At 38.1% G+C, this 25,376-nt stretch overlaps 1 protein-coding gene across 2 annotated transcripts; it reads right to left on the bottom strand.

The window, feature by feature from the left end:
- Positions 1 to 2,676: 2,676 nt before the first annotated feature.
- Positions 2,677 to 24,586, bottom strand: LOC145481836 (ephrin type-A receptor 4-like). Of its 2 annotated transcripts, XM_081460384.1 has the most exons (18): positions 23,840 to 24,584; positions 16,037 to 16,187; positions 14,834 to 15,500; positions 14,442 to 14,489; positions 13,676 to 14,038; positions 12,938 to 13,143; positions 12,697 to 12,760; positions 12,003 to 12,111; positions 10,783 to 10,856; positions 9,775 to 9,951; positions 9,327 to 9,437; positions 8,656 to 8,843; positions 6,893 to 7,012; positions 6,580 to 6,650; positions 6,106 to 6,146; positions 5,359 to 5,455; positions 4,351 to 4,450; positions 2,677 to 3,794 (listed from the first exon to the last, which is right to left on the bottom strand). In XM_081460384.1, exons 2-18 carry the CDS (start codon positions 16,172 to 16,174, stop codon positions 3,732 to 3,734), a joined length of 2,637 nt encoding a protein of 878 aa, XP_081316510.1. In that variant the 5' UTR covers positions 16,175 to 16,187; positions 23,840 to 24,584; the 3' UTR covers positions 2,677 to 3,731. The 2 variants fall into 2 exon arrangements, with proteins under 2 accessions (XP_081316510.1, XP_081316511.1); XM_081460385.1 differs by lacking the exons at positions 2,677 to 3,794; positions 4,351 to 4,450; positions 6,106 to 6,146 and having other exon boundaries at positions 5,365 to 5,455; positions 23,840 to 24,586.
- Positions 24,587 to 25,376: the final 790 nt, after the last annotated feature.

Consider the following 25,376-nt stretch of genomic DNA (forward strand, 5'->3'; position numbering starts at 1 on the left):
CATCCACTATTTATTATCACTCATTTTGCTTTCCCCTATATACATCCAGCCTTACAATTCCCAGTGACTTGAGGTACTTCACCTGGTCCTAACAATTGATGATATAACAGGGGTGGATTTAGGAGAGGGTTGTATTGGGTGGCCAGCCACCCCTCTTTTGAATAAGCAAAAAAAACAAAAAAAAATTGAAATAAATCGTGAAAATTGTAGTAGAAACGAAGGAAAGGCACTTTCTTCGTTGTAGTATTTGCTTGTATTTGTGGGGTAGCATGTCCAGTTTTTAATAAGGTTCGAATTCTCAAATTGAATCATTTTGGGGGCAATATGCCCTATTTATACTATATCCATTCCACCCCTCTTGAAAAATCCTGATCTGCCTCTGTAAAAGAGGCGAAATAACAACAACCAAGGAGTTAACAGGGAATTCATAAGCTTTTATTAGCATTAGAGGAATTCAATACTCCAGGCAACAAGTTAAACTCTTTCCGTAACCAGTAATTGCCCCAAAAAATCTCTTCTCGCCGAAATTTTCTGAAGAATAAGTCTTTGTTCTGCTTTCAAATCGACCACAGCAAACAAAGACAAGCTTCGTTTACGGCTTCTCGGAGGTCTTCCTCGAATTTACGTCCAACACAATATTGGTAGGGGATTCTTTGCTCGGCGCGAAAGCAACAAGGTGGGTGCACTGTAGTTGGCCGATCGACCCCACGTTCGATCGACATAGTTGCGTGGCCCATGCAACGGAGATTTGCACACCGTGGAAAGTTTCAGAAGTCGTTCAACGATCGAAGAGAAATAATAAATAACGCTGTACGTCTACTCGACTGGCTTAGCGCGCCACCAGAAAACAACAGTGCAGAAATCGTGTTCATTAGCTATAAAAATTTACGACATACCTTCGATAAGTCCGCCGTGAAAATTGATCGAAGAGTACTGCTTCCTAGCCCCCATGTTACGGCTTGCGATTTCCTCGGCTTCGTTGCATCTTTTTTCTGAAACTCTCCACGAGGACCTTTCCGTTGCACACACCAAACCGATGAAGAAAACGGCTGTTCCGAAAACGTGGAGCGCGGAGTGCGGAATGCGGAGTGTAAAAAAAATTAAACAGAAATAATAAAAAAAAAGGAAAGAATAGAAATAAATAGAAATTTTTAAGGGAATTGAAAGAATAATTAAATACATGCTAAACTAAGAATAGAAATTTAAGAAATAATAATAATGGCAAAAAAATATAATAATAATAACAATAATAATAAAATAAAATAAAATACAATAAAATAAACACCGTCTGAAGTAGACCGTTCAAATCGCGGTCATTTCAGTCAAAATCGTAGATTCAACTCAGGAGTTCACGTTTTGGAACAAAGTAAAGAACAGTCTAGTTTTGGCCAGATCTAAAAAATGTGACAAATCACGACCTGAACTTAAAATAACCTAATCCACCTTTATTTTTTAAATTTTCTTTTACACTCCGCATTCCGCATTCCGCATTCCGCATTCCGCATTCCGCATTCCGCATTCCGCATTCCGCATCAACGTTTTCGGAACAGCTGAAGAGAACCACTTCGTGTAAGAAGGCGACAGTGTCACCCGGCTGGACCTCCTCGCTGACTGGCTAGAAAAATATTTTTTTCTGGCCAATCAGCGGGACGGCGGAATTCGAACACTTCTGGAACTGGTTCGGTAAGAATAAGTGCGCAGGGGCTCTTCTGCTCTTGAAAATCGCTCGCCCGAAAATATAGCATCGTCCCGACTAGCAACCCCTGGGTCTCCAAGGATGGAGTAACAAGAGAGTTGAAAACAAACGACACGTGAGCTTGCTACTTTTTACTAGGTCTAAAATTTTCAGTAGTACTTTTCATAGAAAGAATATAAAGATTTCGTTCGCAGCAAAAATTGAAATGCTAGAAAAATAGAAATGCTAACTCTAAAAATATCGCAAATGCCTCTGCCTTTTTTTTTCTTGAAATCTTTTGAACACATTATCCTACCCGCCTCCGACAATGTTTTTATGATTAATAAAAGCGATATAGATGTATATAGCATGAGTGAGCATAATATACAGATTTAGCCAACCCTAAAAAGCGCGGAGCTGCTCCGGCCATAAAATACTAATCGTTTTAGTACTCAACATAACAACCTTAATTGATCAAAAAGCATTAAACCAAACGGAATGAATTGAGCAAGCAAAACGAGGAAATCTCCTTTAAAAAAAAAATACGCAAATCACTACATGCAAATGCCATTTAGCAACTGTTGTTTGCTTTTCTAAAAAGCATTAATTTCCCAAAAATTTGCCGAAAAGAATTTTAAAGAAAATTCGTTCAATATTGATTATTATTCAAGATAAAGCCAAGAAATGAATTCAGAAGCCGGAAAACATGCAAAATTTTCAAACAAGTGCGGTCTTCAAGTTAATTATTCCCTCTAAAGCGTAATTTGAATATTAATTTTTGCCGACAGCTTTGCAGTCATAACTTTAGCTGTCCTTTATAATTGCCAAATTACCAGAAATTCACCAATAAACCTTTCACCAAACCGAAGGAATTGAAGAATCTGATGAGGAACTCTCCATAAAACATATGCAAAGAAATGTATTTAGAAGGGATTAATAAGTAGATAGTACTTTTCACGCAGCTGGTGAGAGTAGATTAATAAGTAGTAGCTGGTGAGAGTCGTAAGCAAACGCGACCAGTTTTAGAAAACACGACGGCAGTTTCTACAATAAAAAGTCGCTCACCGCAATTCGCCTCAGTCTGCGTGAATCGTCCGGAAAGAAACTTTCAACAAACGCCAACGTTGTGAAGATTGTAATGAGCTAATCTTTCGATAGATCAACGAATAAACCATTTTTTCACAGTGTTTACCGTTTTGTAATTTTGCTAAACATACGAAATAAGCGAACATTCTTGAGTTAATCTTCACTAGGCAAGGTTTTTATGACTCTCCAACCCTTGATGTTCTTCATCGGTACCTCTTAAACACCGTTTGGAGTGTCCTTTTTTCCCTTTTTTCCCTTTTTAGGCCAAAAGAGGTAATATAAAGGACCTTCAAAAACTCGCGTGACAACCACACGTGACAACCAACGCTTCTCGGCTCGATGAGTTACCAAATTCTCTAAGGTATGGGGCTCCGGCGCGCGGGAGCTCCGCTATTCTTACATGATCTGCCTAATGTACTTCGTGTGACACTAGCGCGAACGACGTCTTCTATTCGACGTTTTGTTATGTATTAAGTATAGCATTCCTTTTTATGTCATAAACAGGTAAATTAGCCACGAGTCTCCGGGATTTTCTAACTTTCACAGCACTTAAGATAGCTAGTTGGTCAAAGTTTGGATGATGCTCTCCACTGGATCAATCACTATGTATTTAGTGCTGGGATAGCAAAGTTTGTGTCGTCAACCTTTCTCCAGTGATTTACCCGTTGGATAGCGTTATCCCCACTCAGAAAGGGTGCCGTTTAGGCATTATGCAATATATCGAGCCTTCTGACCAAGAAGTAGCAAATACTTATCATGCCAGATGGGATGAGAATTTTAAAACTTGCAAACAATCTGTAATCGAAAAGCTATACACGTTCAGACTTAAGAATTACTAATGGGGTTTCCTTAACAATCGATTTTATGGGTATTATTGAACTTTTTGAATAAAATGAAACTTGACAAAACTATATTTCTTCAGTCAAATGACGTGTCTTCTCCATATATTCACGATCCTCCGTCAATCCTTCTACGTCACCACGTCAAAATTAACATAGTCCTTGTCATCATAAACTTCCAAATTCACATATGTCTGCAAATCAAAGAATAGATAGATAAAGAGATTACACCATCGACCTTTATGTGTCTCTGCTTATCAGTGTAACGGTTAAGGGAGTCAAAACCAGTGATGATACAATTGTATCGTTCTTCTCTGACTGCCAATGCTTCATTTTGGGCCGAAATACGTCAGTTATTTCAAACTGTTTCAGATAGAGTGGTCGAATTTTTGTTCCTGATTCAGGCCGAAGCTTCTTATTTGTTTACCACCTAACATTGATGTGCAAATGGGCACGCAAACGTTGTTTTTGACAGGCCGCTTCAAGACTAAAGTACGTTGTTAGCGATTTGGTAGCAATATGTCAACTCAGGCCCAGTGAAAATTGGCCGCGAATACCTAGCTCGACTTTGTCTTGGTAGATATGCTTCATATTTACACCCTCCTCTCTTACTCCCCGAAAGGAAAGGTTTATAGACACGGTGGATAAAAGCCACACAAATTGCTCAATAGGACAACAACTTAGACAGTGTCGGAGTGTCCATTTCTACTGTGTGTGCTACACTGACAAATATTAAAACACTTTACAAACCTTGTGGTCATCCAGAAGTCTTCTGACCGCAGAGCAAAGCCATCGGAACGTTGGTCTCTTTTGAGGTTTTTCTTCCCAACACTCGGTCATGATGGAGTACCTGTAAAGCAGTTATGTATACACGTTATTTGCCGGCCTTGTTCGGTCCGTATTGGGAAAATATGCGCCCGAGGGCATGGTTATTACCAATACGGACCGAGCAAGGCCGGCAAATAAAGTGTTTATTTTCTCTCTATTGTATTGCTTTGAAAGCAACTTTTGTGTTCAATTTGAATTACAACCGTTGAGTTTAAATCTGGCGTACACCTGCATTTGACATTTCGGGCACAAACAGCCGGTAGTGTTTGCAGAGATTGTAGGGCTGATTTTAAATAAAAGTGGCACAGTGTAGGGAAATAGTACGTGTAACAAGGTTAGTTTTTGGCCGAAAATGTCGCTTATGTGACAAAAATTGATGCTAACGAAAAAGAAACGCACAGCTTGAAAAATCGAAAATAACTTTATTTGCTGCTTTCTTTGACTCTTTGTAGAATTTTTACATTATACGCTGTTTTATGGTGTAACAAAAAGCTCGAAACGTTGCCAAACTTGGGAATTTCGGAGCGGTTCGTAACCGGGATCCGCATCGGATAATCCGGACCGCTGGAGCGCGCGCGATTAGCCAATCAGATTCAAGGATTTTGGAACCCGGACCGCTCTGAAGCTGGAAAACAAAATAAAGTGTATTATTACGACTGCATTGCCTTTCTCTCGTTCTCTTAAGAAGGATTTGCGACCTATTTCTGGGTTGATTTCGGAAAGCCTACTGAAACAATTTTAGATGGATTTGGAAATCTCAGACTAATGGTTTGAGAGCCAACCGCATTTGGACATAAAACACTGAGGATGGAGATGGTGTAGAATGTACATGGTAACACTCGAACACGCTGGTTTGCAGTTTTCATTTCATTTTTCCTGGTTTTCCCATAATTATAGTTCAGTCAGTGAGATGCAATGGAAGCCACTCACAGTTCAGCAGAGATGTGTCTTGGTCTAGGCATTCGGTATCCTGTCTGCAACAAGCCAGCCACTTGTCGAGAAGGTACACCAGGATATGGTGATTCACCTTAAAACATTAAAACACACTTGATAACATTTAACACTTTAATGACTCATACCAAGTGAAGCAGTTAACTTTGTTTCCCAAGAATATCAATGTCTGAGACTTAAGGAAAACAAAATGAAATGGTTTCGCTTGAGTCCATGAGTAAACAAATTGATAAGTATACATGGATCTAATGCAAAATGGTGGTCGTTAGTCAGCATTCGATGCCAACTGTGTTCTCTTACCCTTACAGTTTCCTTTTGTTGCCTACTTAGACGCTTTTGGCGGGAAACACCTTTTCCTATCAAAACGGTAAATGTGGTTCAGAGATATCATGCACGAGTTACACTGGAGGGTATTTTACCTGTAACCAAACATTCATCACAGCAGTCTAGTAGTGTTTTCACTTTGTCTTAGCTTGTTGCGATGCATTATCATTCGAGACAATTCAAATATCCTTTTTAGTTATTCATCTTCTTTGTCAAGAATCAGTTTGTTATACAAGATTATTCTTTTCCTGTTAAAAGTAGACTGAAGTATAGAGAGCAAAAATAATATACTATATATCAAGCTATGTTTTTTTTAACTCCCCTGACAACTTAAACTGCATAAACGGTAGGATGTGAACGGCGAAGCGAAGCTGCTGGCCTTCTGACAAATATTTTACTTACCAACAGTAAACACCTCCCACATTACTATACCGTAGGACCATCTGTAAAGCACAAATTTTGTGATTTCAGTTTAAGTCTTCCCACTTTTCAACATAATGCGGTGTTCTGCATCACCATTGATCGATATTACGACTGCTCTTTTTAGAGTTCGTTACATTACATACGTAGCTAACAATATGCTTTATTTTTATGGATGTATTTTCCGCAAACAAAGAGTATTACGGGTTGGTAGAAGTATGTATGCCATTCTATAACACTTCTTATAACATTCACATAAGACAGACAGTGACGAAAACACCCTCAACCGTTCGGTATGGACGCATTACAAAGGTTACTCTCTTTTTCATGAAGTGTGGTCAAGAAAACTTTCACATGATGAAATTTGTAAGGTTGTTTAACTGGTTATTAGATAATAAATGAAGCATGAGGGCTTGTAAAATATGACGGCTTTATTAAATCAAGGCTTGAACTTACACGTCACTCATAGTTGTAGATTCACCATAGAAAAGTGACTCTGGGGGCATCCACTTAACTGGGAGACGCGCCTTAAAAAAAAAAAACAAACAAAAGAACAAACAAAATAAATAAATAACGAGGTACCGACAATCAACAGAACGAACGAACGAAAAACGGAAACTGAGGGAAGGAATGAAATAATAACTGAACTATAAGGAATTGATCAATTCATCGTAAAGTCAATCAATTGATTGATTGATTGATTCATTCATTCATTAAGTTATTTAGCTGCATCTGAACTTAGTTTTGAGCGGTTTATTTTTGCAATCACCTGAGTTCGTCTCGTGTAAACATCTTTCTCCAAACCACGCGCCAATCCAAAGTCGGAAATTTTGCAGACTTTGTTCTCACCTACTAATACATTGCGGGCGGCCAAGTCACGATGAACAACCTGAAACACAGAGCAACATGAATCTCTTTCAAGGTCAGCTACTCATTTCTCCTGAATATCGATCAGGCACGTGTCTTGTTAACGTCAACACTGATCCTATTATTGTAACTATATTTATATATTGAAATAAGCGAACTGCATGTGATCCTAGTATTGATCCATAATCTGATAATAATGTGAGTTTCCGAGTATGCTTGCAGACTTATTGACTAAAAAAAATGTACCACGTAGGGGCTAAACCACCCCCCAAATGTTTCATGAAGGTAATATTTGCTTGGTTTCTATATTTCTGAACCAAGTTTGGCAGATAAACTTTCTTTGTTCTCCAGTTTATTTTAATTTGGAAGTTGTGACAAAATGTCAGATTATGACGTCATAATTGATGACGTCACCAAAACGTGCTATAATTTTTTGTAAAATCTGATGTAAAGACTATGTCATTGGAAAGGCCTTGACTTGAGGAGTAAAATGCTGAAAACCGTTTTTTGCTATGATGATGATTTTTTTAAGATATGGTAAACTAAATATTTTTTTGTTGTGCCCCCGGAATTTGCTTAACTATACTGTCCTTCTTAATTCTGTCTCTCTGGTTTATTTTTGTCAGTTTTATTCTAGGAAGGCTAATAATCTAGAAAAATAGAAAGTTTGATGTTGTCAAAAATCGTATGGTTTTAGAAATTTGATTTCCGCTTTGTTAGAGTGGTATTAACAGTAAAAACGGGTGACGTCACAGGTTATGACGTAACAAAACTAATTTTAACGCAATAACATTAGGGGGATAATTTTTTATTCCGATTTTTTCTTTATCTTTGCTTTAGTCATCTGGCACATCACATTAACAACATAGCTGCATTTGCTGGAACAAAATTACGGCTCCAATTTGGGGATTTTTCTCAAGGGGGGGACACCATATTTTGCAGAGTTATTTTTCATATTTAAAAATGCCATATTTCATTTAATTTTTGTGATATGGACAAAATTTTTTCAGGTTTCAACTCCCCTTGATGTGTTCTTTCGAACACATTGTAAAAAATATGCATATTAAAAACTTCAAAAGTGGCAAAAAACATGACGTCATCACTGTGACGTCACAACTTTGACATTTACTGACATTTTTGACGTAAATATAATTGGCAATAGGTCTCCTGGTCATCTGCCAAGTTTGGTGTAGAAAGAGTCAATACTTTTTAAGTAATGCGAAGTAATGTGAAATACCCAAGAACTGACAAAACATTTGGGGGGTGGTTTGGCCCCTACTTGTACTGAAAACATCAAATGTCGGACGTTCTCTCTGTCTAAATCTCTGCAATGTTAACTATGTTATCTGCTAGTGTTGCTTCGTGTTTGTTTTTGCTTTTCGAGCTAGACCACTGGTAAAATATTGTATTATCTTACATTTCCTTCTGTAGAGAGTTTTTACTAGCGTGGCCAACGATTATGCAAATTTATTAGAACAAGAGAAAGTGACTACATAAGAAAATAGTAAAACTCCCACAGGATTAGTTTGGTTCACCAAAACATGGCCGCCGTTTCATTATTTGGGGATACCAATGTGGCTGCAGTGACGTCATGTGAAAACACTCTATTAGAAGGAAACTTGAAATGATTACTTCATCGTTTATACTACGAGATAAGCGGTGTACCTTCATTGTTGCCAGATAGTTCATACCATCAGCTATCATCCAAGCAAAAGATAACAGATCTTTTTCAGTGAGTCTGGAATTTGGTCTTTTCTCCCCGGTGTTGTACGTGTCCTCGTGTCCTCTGCTCTTGCGCAGGTATCCCAGCAAATCACCATATGGTAAATACTCCAAAACAATCAACATCGGCTCTGGAATTATAAAACAATGCAAAACTAAAACGACACTCACCTGAAGTTAAAGTTTGCTAATTAATTCACCGATGAAATCTCATGGCGATAACTTAAGATTGGGAAACAAATCCTACTATTTATAATGATAATAATCTAGTGACAGAGCGGTGGTGATATTATGAATTCACGTAGGCGACGTAATAAAACAAACATCACTTTCTAGGTAGGCCTAGTATACTCGTAATGTTACATCAAAACCACGTTATTCAGGGATTTCTTGTAAAACACTATTGGCTATGAGCCTTCCAACACAACTTATTCATCTTTCGGCAAACAGTAATTCAAACAATATTTCTCTAAACGCGGTAGCACCCTCCCTTTAGAAAGAAAAATAACAAGAAGAAACGCTTGCAATAAAAAACAAAACAAAACAAAACAAAAAAAAACAAAAAAAAACAAAAACAACAGACATAGAGCAAACTGAGATTAGCATGAAGGTACCTTTCTCAATGCAGCAACCAATTAGTCGAACAACATGAGGATGAGGCTGCAAAGATTTCATGACGTCTAGTTCACTGAGCATGTCTTGTAAGTCCTTCGGTGAAGCATTGTCTAGATCAAGTGTAAAAAGTTCTCATGAGAAAGAGGGTAAGTTGTTGCTTGAGTCAACGGCAAATTCGGATCAAGGGAGAGCAAATCCTGTTTCCACTTATCTGTCAACTGACGTCTTTAGTATAATCCCGAAAAAAAAACAAAAATTATCTTACGGCTACTCTAAAACTATTCTAAGTAGACTTCAATGCCATCAACACAAACAATACGTATTAGCTAGACCACTGAGGATACTGCGGGTGATGCCACTAATAGCTGAAATTTGAACAAAAATTAGGCTTATGGACAATCATCAAATTAAAACTCATCAACTGAAAAATGCAAAATGTATAGCTACCTTTTAGGCTTTTTACCGCAACTTCTGAATGCGAAGCTCCGTAGATTGCCTTGGACACCTGACCAAAGTTCCCAGTCCCAAGCAGTCTTACTAACGTTATTTGGTCACGGTCGAGATTAAAACCATCACAGATGTCATCGACATTTTGGTATGCCGCCATTGACAACATCGTAATATCTAAAGAAAACATTGACGACTTTTGAAATATCAGCAAGAATAAGCCTTTTTCCTTTTGGAAGTAAATGATTTGTAAACTGTCATAAACGTCAACCAGCGGCTTTTTCTTCCCATACTGAACGTCAACAAACGCCAACACCAAGCAGGTCTGACGACCAAATCGAGGATATCAGTTCACCGTTAAAGGCTGGTTTTCACTAGCGACGGAGTCGAATTTGGAGTCGTAATCAAAAAGGAAGAGCAATACGGTCTAGTGAAAATCAAAGTGACGGAGTTGGAAGCAGAACACCAATTCTACTGATGACTTTGTCGCTTATGACCTAGTGAAAACTACATTGTCGGAGTCAGAAGTAGAAGCGGAAGAATAAGCCAATCACAGTGCTGAATACCAGACCTTGTGACTGGTTTGTTCTTACGCTTCTGCTTCCGACTCCGACAATCTAGTTTTCACTGAATCATAAGCGACGGAGTCGTAAACGGAATTGGAAGAATTGGAAACGTTCTGATTCCGATTCCGTCGAGCTTATGACTCCACTTACGACTCCGATTTTTGATTATCACTAGGTCGTACTCTCTTACGACTCCGACTACGACTCCGGCTTCGACGCTAGTGAAAACCAGTCAATTTATCATCGCTGAAATCTTAATTTAATATTTCTGTAACACTCCGGAATCAAAACGGAAAAGGAAATGTTTCAGAGATATTATCCAGCACATTTTCAGTAAATTGATCTAATGAAGTCACATATGGAAAATGCTGATAACGAAGTAAACTAATTATTTACTCCTTAAAATACGTTCAACAGTGCATCCGCTAAGATCTAGTCTTACCATCGCACACTCTGACTCCTGATTCAGCTCTCACTGACAATTTGTTTTGTTTTACTTTCTCTTGACGGCGCCTCCTGTTTCATTCAAGTAAGCAACGAAAGTTACATACAATCAGTATCCAGTATTTTATTTTAATTACAAGTGACTGACGAGAGAAGTAGCTCAAAATGATCATTCACTATGAAAACCTGCTATCTAGTGTATTGACAACGACTAGTGTCAGCATCATGTAGGTAAAACGTCACACTGAAGGTGACAAAACAGTTACTAGAGCGGTTTCTGTTTGAGTGTCGAAAAGCATAATTGGTTTTGCACTTACTACGAAACGCGATGGACCTTTTTCATCCAATGAAAAGTAAAACCGAAACCAATCGTCACTCGTTCGCACGCGTATTCTCGCGTCTTACTTCGAGTTTTTATTGGTACACTGCATTTTCGAACTCTGTGTCCTTTGTGATTGGCTAGAATGATCACTTTGGTTTGGTTTTACGACACGGTCGAAAACTGCTTTACTAGAGAATACTTTATCTCCTCTAGCACATAGGCATGTTAAAATCAGCGATAAAAATCCGAAATGTGACAATAAATCGACGTATGAGGAGCTCTTGCAAAGAACGAAACTACCAACACTTCTTACGTGACGATTGCAAGCCATTGCAATCATAATGTATAAAGTCAAAAATGGTCTGGCGCCTCCTTACACTGCGGAATTATTTGTTGTTACCAATTCTCAGTATCACCTTAGAAATTCTGATTTCACCATTCCCAGATTTCGGACTGTTACTCATGGCAAACATAGCCTGACTTATTTAGACCCTGTCATTTGGTCCAAACTCGACAAATCTATTCGATCTTCTGAATCATTGCACACTTTTAAAAAGCGCATCAAATTGGTTGATTTCACTAGCCTGCTGGACATTACTTGTAAAGACTGTTCTTTATGTAGCAACTAACACTTGATCTTCCTGCATGACTCACTGCTTGTTTTACACATATATTTTAAAACACTTACATACGTACATGTATTTCATATTTTATTAATTATTAGATAAGTAATCGTAATTAGGTGTCCCCAATTAGTATACATTGTACGCTAGCGACTTCGACACGTTAATAAAGTTCTTATCTTATTTATCTTATTAAATGTCATTCGATTCCATCATTGATTTTTCCATGCTTATGTGTTACCAAACCTTTGCTTATAGTTACTAGCAACCTACCTTTTGAAGATTTTGTAGCAGGCGAAAGAAACGATCAATACTATCAATAACCCAATAAGTCCGGCAAATCCGTAAATAATGTTTAGGTACATTGCAATCTTGGAGTCTGCTGTAAGGAAGAGATACACCACAAGTCTTTTCATAATTTACCGACTTATTTTGCCATTTTTTTCGTGAATCATTAATGATCATATCAAACATTACCTGCTGCATTTTTTATCGTGTATTCCTGTTACTCAAAGCCATGTCAATTACCTTCAGTTTCTGGAGCTGTTGTAGCAGTTCAAATTTCGAAAGAGACAAGTATATACACAGGCAATAATCTGGTGCTAATGGTAACCTTGCAATTAACTTCAACGTCTTCTATCCATCTGCGGTGGCAGCCAGAAATTACAGACATTTATTCAGTGCTAATCAGTCGTGAGATGAAAGATATATCAACCAGTCCGCTTATAACTCGAGCTGAAATCAAAGTCTATGGCGACCTTAAGCTTTGAAAAAGCTTTCTTTTCCTGTTCCTGTTTACCATGAAGTGAAATACCCACTGCAGCTTTTGCAAACGTTTTTACTTCAGGTGATTCATTTCTGGACTAGTTTTCACAAGACTAGAAATGATAAACGTAAAATCATTTACTTGAAAGAGCAGGAACATATTATGGTAATCTTAACTTAACAATATATTTAACAAACTAACCAGCTCTCAGTGTAAAAGTCTTCGCTCCAGCAGGTCCTTTACCAATGTTGTTCATTGCAAATACCTGAGGAAAAAAGACCAAAGCGCCTTATTTAGAACTTTTACGGGTTTTATTTTTTGTCTTTTGTTTGTTTGTTTGCTTATTTGTCTGCTCGCTTTCTTAGCATAAAACTCCAAAATAACACTTAATTGCTGACGTGGTAAACTGCTTACCCAACCTACGAATTCAAATTATACCTACCTGGAATTCATAAGTTTTTCCCGCCATTAGATTGTCAAACTGCAATTCAGTTTCCTGTGTAGTTCTTGACTTGATATCGGAAGAATCATCGTCTTTTTTGTATGTCACGTGATAATTTTTAATGACGCCATTCTTCGCTGGTAACGTCCATGACACAACAACGGCTTCTTCCGGTTGTTCAACCGATACTTCGGGTTTACCAGGAACTATATTGTGTAGAATAAACCAATTAAGAACACCAAGCGTAATCTCTAAAACCTTGAGCACAGCAATTTTAGCACACTCAACAAATTTACCTTCTTCCGACTGTTGGAGAGCAGAACAATAAATCTCACATGGTACTCTCAATATAAGGAGTCGTCCATTAAGTTGCTATTTTAATACAACCAAGCGTACCGTGTTTACTAAATTAAACGCCAGATCCCACATAAACACCGATTTCAAATATGGGCGAGTCGAGGGAACAGTTTTAATTTATATTATAACTCTTTCAAGTCACATTATCACATTTGCCGTGATGCTGTAATGTTGCATACACTTGCAGTAAAACCGATGTCTAGTATATCTTTTAAAACAGTTCTTTCACTTGGGAAACTTTTGGGTTCAAAGCAAAGCAAATAAAATTAATGAAAATCTAAAGGCGTCTTATCTGAGTGAGATCTATGTATAGGTAGGGCAATAAATACTATTAATTAATGTGACGGCATAGTGCACGTATTGTAAAAATCAAAAACTTACTTGATCCATTAGTCCTTACGAAGAGTACTGCATAGTTTCCTTCAACGCCATGTCTTCGTTTCGCCACTTCACTCACTCTGTTTTTAGCGTAGATGTTAAAAGTGTAATTCACAAATGACGACAGGTTTGTTATCGTCACCTCTGCCATGTCTAAATCTTCGTTATATGGTAAGTAAGTGACATCATTTCCGCACTCTTTATCAACACACTCTTTGTCGTCGTCATCCTCACATGGCATACGACAATCGACGTCATAGTACACGTGAGTCTGGTCTCCGGTTATTGCAGGCGACAGCCATCTTAACTCCACTGCGCTTTGGTAAACGAATGCAACGTTAATTCCCCTTGGTATTGTTGGCAAAACTAAAAGCGAAAAGAGGCTAGCATTTCAAGATACTAATGAGTAAGCAACTACGGCATGCGAAAATTACCTTAGTGTTTAAAATACAATTTGTGAAGAAAGGGTAGCTAAGAGTATGTATTGGTGTTTATAATTCATCATAGAAAAAGCTAACTGTTCTCCAAAATTCACAAATTGAGGACAATCCTATGCATTACTAAAGTAACGGATCTCGTTATTTTCGGATTCAGCGTGCAAATGGGGCTTCTACTTTCGGGTGACCCCTTAATTTCCGGGGTACCGCAACTTTCGGGAGACTGTTTTATTCCGCGGAGGGAAGGAGGGAGTGTTTGGGGGGGGGGGGGGTTGGCGGCGTTACTTTTCGAATTCCATGGCGTTTCAAATTAAAATTAAGGCATTTCTTACCAGTACAATTAAAGCCTGTCTGGTCGTTGTATTTTCCATTTGGACAATCTAAAACAAGAATGCAACTGAGGTAAGAACAGCAGAAAGGGAAATAATTTCTATTGTACAGGATTGAACTTGTTAACCAACACATTTCCAATAATTGCGACCAGTTACAAGTTCCACGGTGTTTTCACTGCATTTGTAATGGAGTGAAACAGTACACGCTGGTTTTCCTTGATCTTCTTGAAAAGAGATACTGAGCTCAATAAAAGTGTTGCTTCAGTATTCCAAAAAGGAATAAAGAAACAAAAAAGCCATCCAAGAAAATAAAATATGATATCTTTGACCACGACAGTCATGCAATCACATGTACTTTTTCGGGTTGATTATGGTAAATACAGCAACGTTACCTTCGCACATCCCTTTATTATTCTGCATATCTTCTTTACAAATACATCTTCCTTCAAGTCCAGTGGTGTTCCACTCGCCATTACTTTCACAGTGAACGTACAAACTGCCTGATACTTGAACGGTATCTTTGTCACAGTTTCCTTTAACTCGAACGGGTTGCGAATCATTTGCTGGAGCTACAGTTCGTCGTAGTGACATCAAACTGTTACTGAGTGTTTCATCTGGGCAAACGTTGTAAGTCACTTTAACAGAGAAGAGAGTACTACAGGCTCCATAATTATGGAATGCTAAAATAACATGTTTTTCTTTAACAAGGACGCTTATTGTTTCAGAAGTGATTTTATCGGTAGTCTGATTAATTTCTGCTATTCTTTTATAGGCCACTGAGTTACTGAGAGGGTCAGGATAGAGACCTTGGTCTGCAATTAATTGATCTGACTGGTGTACGAATAAGTCAAAAACATTCACGCAGTAATGTCCTCCATTTGGGGGGAAGTTAGAACAACTTGAGATGTAGTACTGCACAGTGACATCGATCCTGTTAGCTTCACTGACTGCGATTTGATCACTTAACAGCCAATAGTTTGGCTGGGGATCAGACTGTTTTAAGTCAACATCACATGTTCTATATCTTGTAGGGGTGTTGATAGCAGTCACTCTTTGCCACTGAAAAAGAAAACAGTAAAAATTAACAAAAAATCAATCAGCCAATAAAAACAGAAAATCAAATACCTGTCATAGCATTTACCTATGTAGTAAAACCCAAATGATTTTTTCACAGTTTGCCTTAACCAGTCAGCAGAAGGTTGAGTATAAGTGCTTGTGGAACAGTGGAGCAAGGCGATTTACTGCTCTGGGAGGCGATTAGAAATAAAGGGAAAGGCATTTATTTAACAATTACTTCACGGGTGCGTGTTGGATAGGAAAGAGCGCCAACTTGGCTATATTCATTTCATATCCAACAAGCGCGAGTGGAACAATGGTTTTATTAAAACAACCTTAAAATATAGACCATTAACATAAAATAAAAATAAGAACGACCCAAAAAAAATTACGCGTACGTTTAGCATATTTGTAGAGCATGGTATAAATGCTCATATATCGGTGATGACAAAGCTAGTGGAAGTCTTGAATTGCATTATCCAATGATCTAGATTTTAATAATACAGGACATCATGCTAAAGGTTAACTTTCAAACTTACCCCGTGTAACACCCCAGGCTGCTGTTTAATAATCCAATGCCAGTCGTGTTTATCTGTATTTTCTAGTTCCCTTTGAATTGCTGACACCAAAGTTACAAACGTCAACGTGGGTAAAAAAGCAATCCAAATATGCTGCATGTTGATCACTCAACTAAATGAGAAGATGGATAATTTTAAGTTTGGAGGCGGTTGCTTTAAACAAGATCAAACGTCCAGATACCAGTTGTAAAGGGTTAATAACGCTATCCACCGAAGAAATCAATGTCACAGGAAAGTGCACTTTGTTCGACTAACACTTATCCATGTGATGTAACTATCGCTAGATAATGCCTTAAGTGGCAGTCTCTCTAAAAGCGGTCCACTGCATTTCTGGTCGGAAAAAAGTTTTCCCTCAAACTTTTCTCAGTGAATTATCTTGGGTCATAAGTAAATGCAAAGACTTTAGTTTTTGCAAATACTTCAAAATAATTTTTTTAGAGCTCACAACAATCATAGCTGGAAAACGCCTAAATTTGAGCGTTCCAAGGACGGAAAATTTCCTAAATTGACAAGCTCGCTGCTCAAAGACCACCAAACGTAACAAAAAATTGTTGCTATCCCTACATTAAGTGATCCTTCAAGGGTAAGAAATGCACGTTACTTTTGATATATTTTGTTTTGGGGGATCCTGAAAATTTATCTATTACCACCCGTTATATCACTTTCTGAAAACCTGCCAAAGTAGCTTGTCTTCGCTGGCATTTATTTCCCAAGTCCAGACCCGGCCGCTCAAAACTCCAACTGAATTCTGCTAAACAATGGTTAGGAAACATAGAAAATGTAAAAATACCTTGCGCTTTTTATCTTTCTTTCCCACAGCGACTTCGAACTTTCTGTGCTTTGTGCGATTCTCACCCTTCGTTATGCAAATTAGGTTGTCACGCAAGTTCACATTCAAAACGCTTTAACATTGTTACATTTTACCTTAGGTCTAAAATAAAAACGATTACACAAAAATAAAAATTATTAACGGCTTAAGTAGCTGAAAGTGTTGACTTATTTGTTCCCTTGTACCGTGCCGTGAGGAAATCGCTGGGAAATGATGTGGTGGCTCCAAAGTGTTATGCAAATTTGGTTGCCTGTAAAACTTGGTCTATATAATCGGGAAACTTTTTCATGTTTTTGAATCTACCTTTTCCTCTACTGACGATTTAAAAAAGAAATATCTGTAATTCAATATTTGCATGCACTTAGGGTTCTAATACTTAAACATGTAAAATTCAGCTTTTACTACGTGTGAAAGGCTTCTACAATGAATACTGAAATCGGCAATTTGTGACCAATGCATTCAATTCAATTAGCTTCTATTCTGTTTATTATCTTCTATTCGGCAACTGAAAGTTGAAAGGCGACATGGTTTAGCTTTGGAGGTTTTCGTGGATTAGTATATCCACATCATTTAATATATAGATTTAGGCCAGCCTAAAAGCGTAGCTCCTGGGCCGCGTTGTTCAGAGCCAAATAACCAAGGAAAAGGTAGAATTTTGATTTCAGTTTTGTAGCTTTGCGGCGCGGTTTACTGTATATTGTTTGGTCTTCTGTTTTGAGTTTTAATAATCACTATATACACAAAACAAAGCAGCCAAAAAACATTTGTATAGAAAAAAAAGTTATAATTCGGTTAACTTTTAATCCTTGGTTAGCGTTAACCGGCTTGCGAACAATCCTGCCCTGTTTTCAACAAGTGAACCTGAGATGAGCCCGCGATCCAATCGAAAACCAGCACTTGGTCCGCGGTCAACTTCAAAAAAACACGCGACCTCGATAGGCTGTAAACTTGAGCCCGCGATATGGTCACGTGATACTGGTCAGCGGATACCTTGTTTTGACAGGTGTCTATTGATCATAACATGGATGTCCAATATCAAAGAAGTACACGGTAAACCAAGACTGCATGTCTCTGTCAACCTATTATTTGGAGTATGGCGGCCATGTTGTGCGACTCCGTCGTCGTCGTCGTCGCCGTCGTGCGTACGCGCCCACGAGCAATACCGCTAGCCATGATGACCATGAGAAAATCAACTCATGGGTTTCCTTTTCTCTCCTATATGAGTATGGGGCTCCGCTTGGCGGCCCTTCGGGCCGCCGGAGCTCCGCTATGAGCAAAGTTAAATATTTAGTAACTTGAAATAGTTTGCGCGGCTAGAATTAATATCAAAAGATCAATTTTGGCTTCTTTTATTACCCGTTGAAGCGACCGCCCAACAACAGGAATAGGCAATTTTATAACTAATTTTGGTGGCCTCGTTTAGTATCAATTTTGTAATTTAATTTTAGGGGCATTTTTGGCAAGAAATTTCAGTGCTAGTTGTGTAGTGTTTTGGTTGCTAGTTGTGTAGTGTTAGTTGTGTATGATGTTCTTGTTCAAGTCGGCTCAGGTTCGTACAACAAATTGTAACTTTCTTACACACCTTTTGTTACATAACACAGGCGTTAAAACATTTTGCTTTATCCGGCTGTGATGTATTGAAAGCAGTTTCAGAGGTAATAGGGGCACTGCCCCATAGAGAAAAGGTTAACTGAATTAGCTGCCCCTGAGAGGGATCTGAGTTCACATAGCTGTTAGGTCAGGACACCCTCACCACAACACAACCCGTCCTCATCCTCGAGTTTACTTTTTGATCATCCTGATTCTCGCTCCTCTGGAGTATAGCAAAACATATGAGAGTCATCTGAGTGAATTGGTTCCGAAAACGTTATTAAATAAAGAAGTACTCACTTAGTTAGGGGAACAATAATTGTCCACCAAGTCGATGCTCATTTTGAAGTGTTTTCCAAATGCATCGCAATTCCATTATAACCAAAGAGCAAGCAAGGTTGCATTGTAAGACAATGAGTATTGCTAAAGCGAATACACACTGTACGAACCTGTACACATTGGTTGACTTTGCAGTGTCTGGAGCAGATAAGGAGGTAAAATATTTGTGGCTTCTGCAACACAGCTGAGATTACAAAGTCTACGAAGGTCACGATGTTGTCGATTTCTGTTACAGCGTTCTGTCAAGATTTGATATCAATTTTTAAGTTTTAACATCGGCTAAATAGTACGGTTCACTTTAGAAACATCAGCAGAAAATGGAAAGAAAGAATCAAAACACTAGAAAAGTTTTGCAAACTGACCGGTCTATAAACAGGACTAATAGAAGTAATAGACCGTGACTAAATTTGCAAACATTCCGGCCACGTTTTCCTGACTTTTCCACAAAGCGTCTGGAGATCACTGCTAATAATTCAGCAATGCTACCTATTTAAACCGTTTCTGAGTTTTAGTTTTTGTTGGATCCCTGTATCTTAAACGTGGCATGATTAATTGAAACAATGTGAGAGCGTTTTGATTGAAAACAATCTGAATTAGCGTGACAACGTAATTTGCATAATGAAGTGTGAGAATCGCACAAAACACAGAAAGTTCGAAGTCGCTGTGGGAAAGGAAGATAAAAAGCGCAAGGTATTTTTACATTTCTATGCTTCCCAACCCTTGTTTAGCAGAATTCAGTTGGAGTTTTGAGCGGCCGGGTCTGGACTTGGGAAATAAATGCCAGCGAAGACAAGCTACTTTGGCAGGTTTTCAGAAAGTGATATAATAGGTGGTAATAGATAAATTTTCAGGATCCCCCAAAACAAAATATATCAAAAGTAACGTGCATTTCTTACCCTTGAAGGATCACTTAGTGTAGGGATAATAACAATTTTTTGTTACGTTTGGTGGTCTTTGAGCAGCGAGCTTGTCAATTTAGGAAATTTTCCGTCCTTGGAACGCTCAAATTTAGGCGTTTTCCAGCTATGATTGTTGTGAGCTCTAAAAAAATTATTTTGACGTATTTGCAAAAACTAAAGTCTTTGCATTTACTCATGACCCAAGATAGTTCACTGAGAAAAGTTTGAGGGAAAACTTTTTTCCGACCAGAAATGCAGTGGACCGCTTTTAGAGAGACTGCCACTTAACTTTCACTCTGTCACTATCTTGTTTGATATGAGGTCACGGGCTGTCATAGAAATGAAATTATCATTATCGTTGATAACTGTACAATCACTATACCATCATGATTATTGCTGAAAACGTCCTTGGCATTAGTGTAAATGAGAAAGTAAAAAGGAATTCAACTGTCTTGAAGAACCCAAGCAATATGCCTAGCTGAAATATTTAACAAATCTATTCTTTCTGGGATCTGCCCGGCAAAATTCAAGCTCGCTAAGATTGTTCCAGTCTTGTGATACTCTTCCTGAGAACTATCGACCAATTTCATTGTTATCCATTTATAATCAAATACCGTAAATATTCGAATTAGCGTCCGGGGCTCTTATTTCAAATTTTGGAGAACACAGGGGGCGCTTATTCGAGGGGGGCGTTTAATCGAGGGGGAGGGGGGCGCGGCGCTTATTTAATTTTTCCCAAATCGTGGCCTGACATGATCATTTTTTTAAATACATCATAAGCTGTTTATCGACATAAAAGCTGATCCTAAAGTTTAAATCGCGGCACCGTTAGTACTTGTAATTTTTTTTTCCAAACTTAACGTGTTCACAAACTGAAACAATGTACAAATATAATACTAAACGACGAAAACTATTCATCCTTTGTTGTCTCATTACTCGTCCACAAAATGGGGGAAGGGGAGGGGGGCGCTTACTTTAAATTTTGACCGACAGGAGGGGCGCTTTTCGAAGGGGGGCGCTAAGTCGAGGATTTATGGTATTTGAAAAGCTTATCTATAACCGACTTATTAAATTTATTGACAAAAATAATATACTCTAATCAGTCCGGAATATCCCGATAAATTAGGACATCTGTGATGTCACGAAACTCACGTTTCAACCAATGAGAATGCGTGTTTTGATTGGAGTGTTGTGTTTCACAACAAACCAAGAGATTCAAGATGGCGGAAGGGGAGAGTCGCGAATACTTTCCAATGCCATGAATGCGGGCCTTCAGGAGGTATATATTTATCTCGAATTGAGTTAAATACTGTCCAAATTATAAAATAAAAGGAAAGTTTGTGTTCGCGTTCCATGTCACAGACAATTCTGCCCACATAACGATTATCCTCGGACCGAAGGAAGCACCACAGAACGTAATGCGGGCCACGTTTGACGAGCTGCTGTTATCATTCTTTGGAAAGAGACCGTACGATCGGTAATCATCTTTACTCTGCCTTTTTCTAAGCACAGAAATGATCGATATGAGAATTGAGGCTTTCCTCTTATCTAGGGATTATCGGGCCGAAATCGACAGCACGCGCGTGTTCTTATATGCCAGCAACGATAAATTGTAGATGTCCAAAATGTTATACGTTTTGGCTAAATCGAGGAAATGAAATCATCATTAAACCAGAATTTTCAATAACGCATACGAGTGAGAAATTCTTGTTCTTTTATACAAAATAAACTAAGCTAGAAAAAATGTATCCAAAATTTTAGTGTTGTCAGATGCAGGGATAGTCAAAAATTCTGTTAATATATTCTTTGTAAATCTGAAATTTCTCCATTTTGGTATTTATTTCAAATATTTCTCGTATCTATTTGTTACTGTGCTAAAAGATATCATGTCTGATTTCCACATTTAAATTATGAAAACTTACATATAATTGCTGACTTTCACAAGTTATTTACCCAAAAATATCAAAATATAATTCCTGGACAGGTTGACAAGGGAGCATTCACAATTCATCCACATGTCCCAAGGTTTTATTATATATTTATTTAAAGTATACAAAACAAATTCAGTCTTGAAAGTGAAATCCATTTTATTTTATTCACTCTTTAGGTACTCTCGACCTTGAATTTCCCTCTTAGCAGAATGCAGGACCTGAAACAAATCACAAGGACTTAGAAGATTATTACATTGCTTACAGATGTCAATATTATTACAAATGTATTTTTCGTTTTAATATATGAATTTATTTTGAATGTAGTTACCACATTAGTCTCACTAAATAAGAGATTGCCCTCAAGTGGTCTGATAACTCTTATGTTTTCTATTTTTTATTACATATTCTTAACCAAACTGATATGTTTCCTGTTCACAACCAATTAATGTTTTGCATTGGTTTCACAATTAGTAATGTTCAACACTCGACACTACATTCTAAACTCTCGTACCTTTTTAGTCTTTGCCTTCATAAAAATTATTTTGCAAAAACATTACTTTCTGGTACATTCAAGCTTCATGGGGAGGTGAAAAGAATCATCATCTACCAGGAACAGCTCCAGTGTGTATAGTTTTTAAAAAATGCCAAAAAAAAAAAAAAGAGTGCAATGCACACTACAAACCTTAACTTACATGTTTGCATGGCCCTCAACGTCTGGTAAATGAGCACAAACAATCTCTCTACCCTTTGTGCCATTCCTTGGAATACTGATAGCATCCATTTACAGGGAACCACTGCAGTACCCCCGGCCTGTCTGTTTCGCTGCCACTTCTGTGCTATAGGTGGTTTTCAACAGGCTGCTGGCTCTCCAGTGATAAAACTGGGGTGCACATTCGGAGAATCGACCAAAACAGAGACCTCCCAAATTTGTTTAATTTCGTCCGCGTACTTAGCGACGTCTTATTTCCTCTCTTTTCCCTTTGTTTTTTCCCCAAAAATTCGGCAAAGTGCCTCGAGCAGTCGAGTATGCTCTTCCATGTACTTAAGAGAGAAAAATTGAAAATAACTGTCATAAAAATGAAGGAACGATGCATTACTCAAGCCTTATAACAACAGCGGTTCAGGTACGCTTGTAACGCCTCAAATTCAAAGAGAGTTTACAAAATATCGACGTTGTTTACAACCGTGTAATTTGGCATGATGAAACTTTAACAACACAAGAACCAGTAAAAAATATACACAGCTCAATGAAAAATACGTGAATACTAGAAAATAACGCGTACACTTCACTAACCTTAACATTTGGCCACAAAATCGCGTCTACATCGTCGCTTGACACCAAAAAAACTCAATGATTAGAAGACAGTCAACGTTCTCCCACTACCAAAATGGCCGCTTATTCTCCTTCTCAACGTTTGGTCGGAAAAAGTCCTGGATAATGCTGGCCAGACTCTATGCGAGACTGGAAACAACATATTTTCTTGGTCCGCATAAAAGGTCTGCCACTTTCCCTGCTAACAATAGCTTCATGACGTCATGACTGTCCTAATTTATCGGGATATTCCGGACTGAACAGTGGAAAGTCATTGCTGAATGTAAGTTGTCGCCGAAATTTAAGCTGAACTGAAATCTCACTCCAACCCTCAACCTGCTCTATCAACATCACGAGCGAAAGAAAGAATATTATAATGGACAAACATTCGTGAACAACAAAATAAATGTGTAAATGAAACAAATTAACTTCACGTTAGCGCCATTGTTATATAGTATTAACGTTCGTTTTGACCCGCGCATAAGCGGACGCTAAGCAACGATATCAGAACTCTGTTTCATGTTCCAGATTTATTTTAGGAACTGACTCTTTATGGGATCTCACAGCTCTACTTGAAGGTAAAAGCCCTCCGAATCTGAAAATGACTGAGCGGGTGATAACTTCCTCATGGCAACGAACAGTGTTGAGGCGCAGTATTTTCTTTTACTGCACGGCATTAATTCATCTACAAGTCGGCTAGCAGCTGCCAAACAATGGTCATTGATATGTCAGAAGGAACATTAGTTCCCAGCAAACCGAAAACACGCAGCAAACCGAAATAATAAATATTTCGCAAATGTCAACTGTTTAAATCACGTTATCACTTACAGAATGCATGCATACCACAACAAGTTATATACTCACCAATTCGTGATCGACCAACAGCGCTGATTCATCGAACGATTCTTTGAAAGAGTAACCCAAAGTCAGACAACACGAACCTAGCGTAGAGACTGTATTACTTCTACGGTTGGCCTGATCTGCGCGAACTAAATAGAGAGATATGCAACAAATATGCAGATATCAAATACTAATAATTTGACAAAGGATGATGTCACTGTCAAAACTGAAGATCAGTTAGCGTGACTACATGGTACCCACCAGTGTGTCGGTTTTAGCGTGGCTGAAGAAAGTATTACAGTTTGAAAATGTGCCCTGTGTCCTGAAAACGTATAGAGGTGGACTGAGCAAAAGTTTTGTATGGCGTGACTTTGATCTGTACGGGCAAACAGCCCGTATATATTGTCCTAAAACAAAGCTGTCTCAAAGATTTGCATGTTGCTATTTACGTCAGTCAACCAAGGAGAACGAGCATGGGTTCCCCGTGTTTCACTGGTTGACTGAGACGAAAAGATGTTTACTATTGCAGTTTTCACAGTATTTTTATACAGAGCGCGCAGTGGTCGAAAAAACTGGTTAGAGTTTTGAAAAACATGGCGTTGGAATAGAGGTGTCACGTCCAGAGCGTTGATTCTCTCACTGAGTTTCCTTCATCAACATTTGAGTAAGACTTAACTTTCCCTGACGACGAAGAGTGAAACATTCAAATGTGCCGTCAAAAAGTTCAACCTAACTAAGGATTGCGTGCTAAACTCCCGTCAAAATATGAGTGATTATGACGACAACCTTATAACCCGGGAAAAAATACAAACAAATTGAAACGAAATTCACCACTGACACCTTGGTATAAAGGAGACACTTTGAACCCGTTTAAGCTTTTATCATTGACGGAAGTGAAGTAAAACACAGTTCTTCATTGTTGGGTTTTAAACTTCATAATTTGCCTGTTTGCGTGTGCAGTAAATGTTTGATTTCGTTCCAAGGGTCATTAACTGAAGGCAAACTTTTTTCAAAGGGTTTAAGCTTCCAATTTCGTAGAAAATGTCATGTAACCATGGAAACATGGTTAACAAGAGATTTGTGGGGAAGAATCGACACCGACTAAGCGGAATGTGATTAAACATTGGTGTCAGAAACTGATCAGTGAGGACAATCAGGGTATTTTAATTATTCACTGAGGGTGAGAGTAACAAGAGAGTTGTAAACAAACGACACGTGAGCTATAACAAAGTTACTATTTTTTACTAAGTCTAAAATTTTCAGTAGTCATTTTCATAGAACCAATATAAAGATTTCGTTCGAAGCCAAAAATAGAATACTAATTCTAAAAGTATCAAAAACACCTCTGCCTTTTCTCTAAAAATCTTTTGAACACATTATCTTACCCGCCTCCTACAAAGTTTTTGTGATTAATAAAAACCATATACATGTATACAGCATGAGTGAGCATAATACATAGATTTAGCCAACCCTAAAAAGCGCGGAGCTGCCATAAAACACTAATCATTTTAATACTCAACACAAAAACCTTATTTCATCAAAAAGCATTTAACCAAACCGA

Source organism: Orbicella franksi, chromosome 3, assembly GCF_964199315.1.
Source record: "Orbicella franksi chromosome 3, jaOrbFran1.1, whole genome shotgun sequence".
Taxonomy (NCBI): domain Eukaryota; kingdom Metazoa; phylum Cnidaria; class Anthozoa; order Scleractinia; family Merulinidae; genus Orbicella; species Orbicella franksi.

Excerpts from the sequence above, each read along its gene's own strand:
- LOC145481836 (XM_081460384.1), bottom strand. The coding sequence starts at position 16,174 with ATGCAGCATATTTGGATTGCTTTTTTACCCACGTTGACGTTTGTAACT. Across the intron at positions 12,761-12,937 it reads GAAAAACTTATGAATTCCAG|GTATTTGCAATGAACAACAT; the intron begins GTAGGTATAATT and ends TTTTTTCCTCAG. Across the intron at positions 9,952-10,782 it reads AGGAGTCAGAGTGTGCGATG|ATATTACGATGTTGTCAATG; the intron begins GTAAGACTAGAT and ends TGTTTTCTTTAG.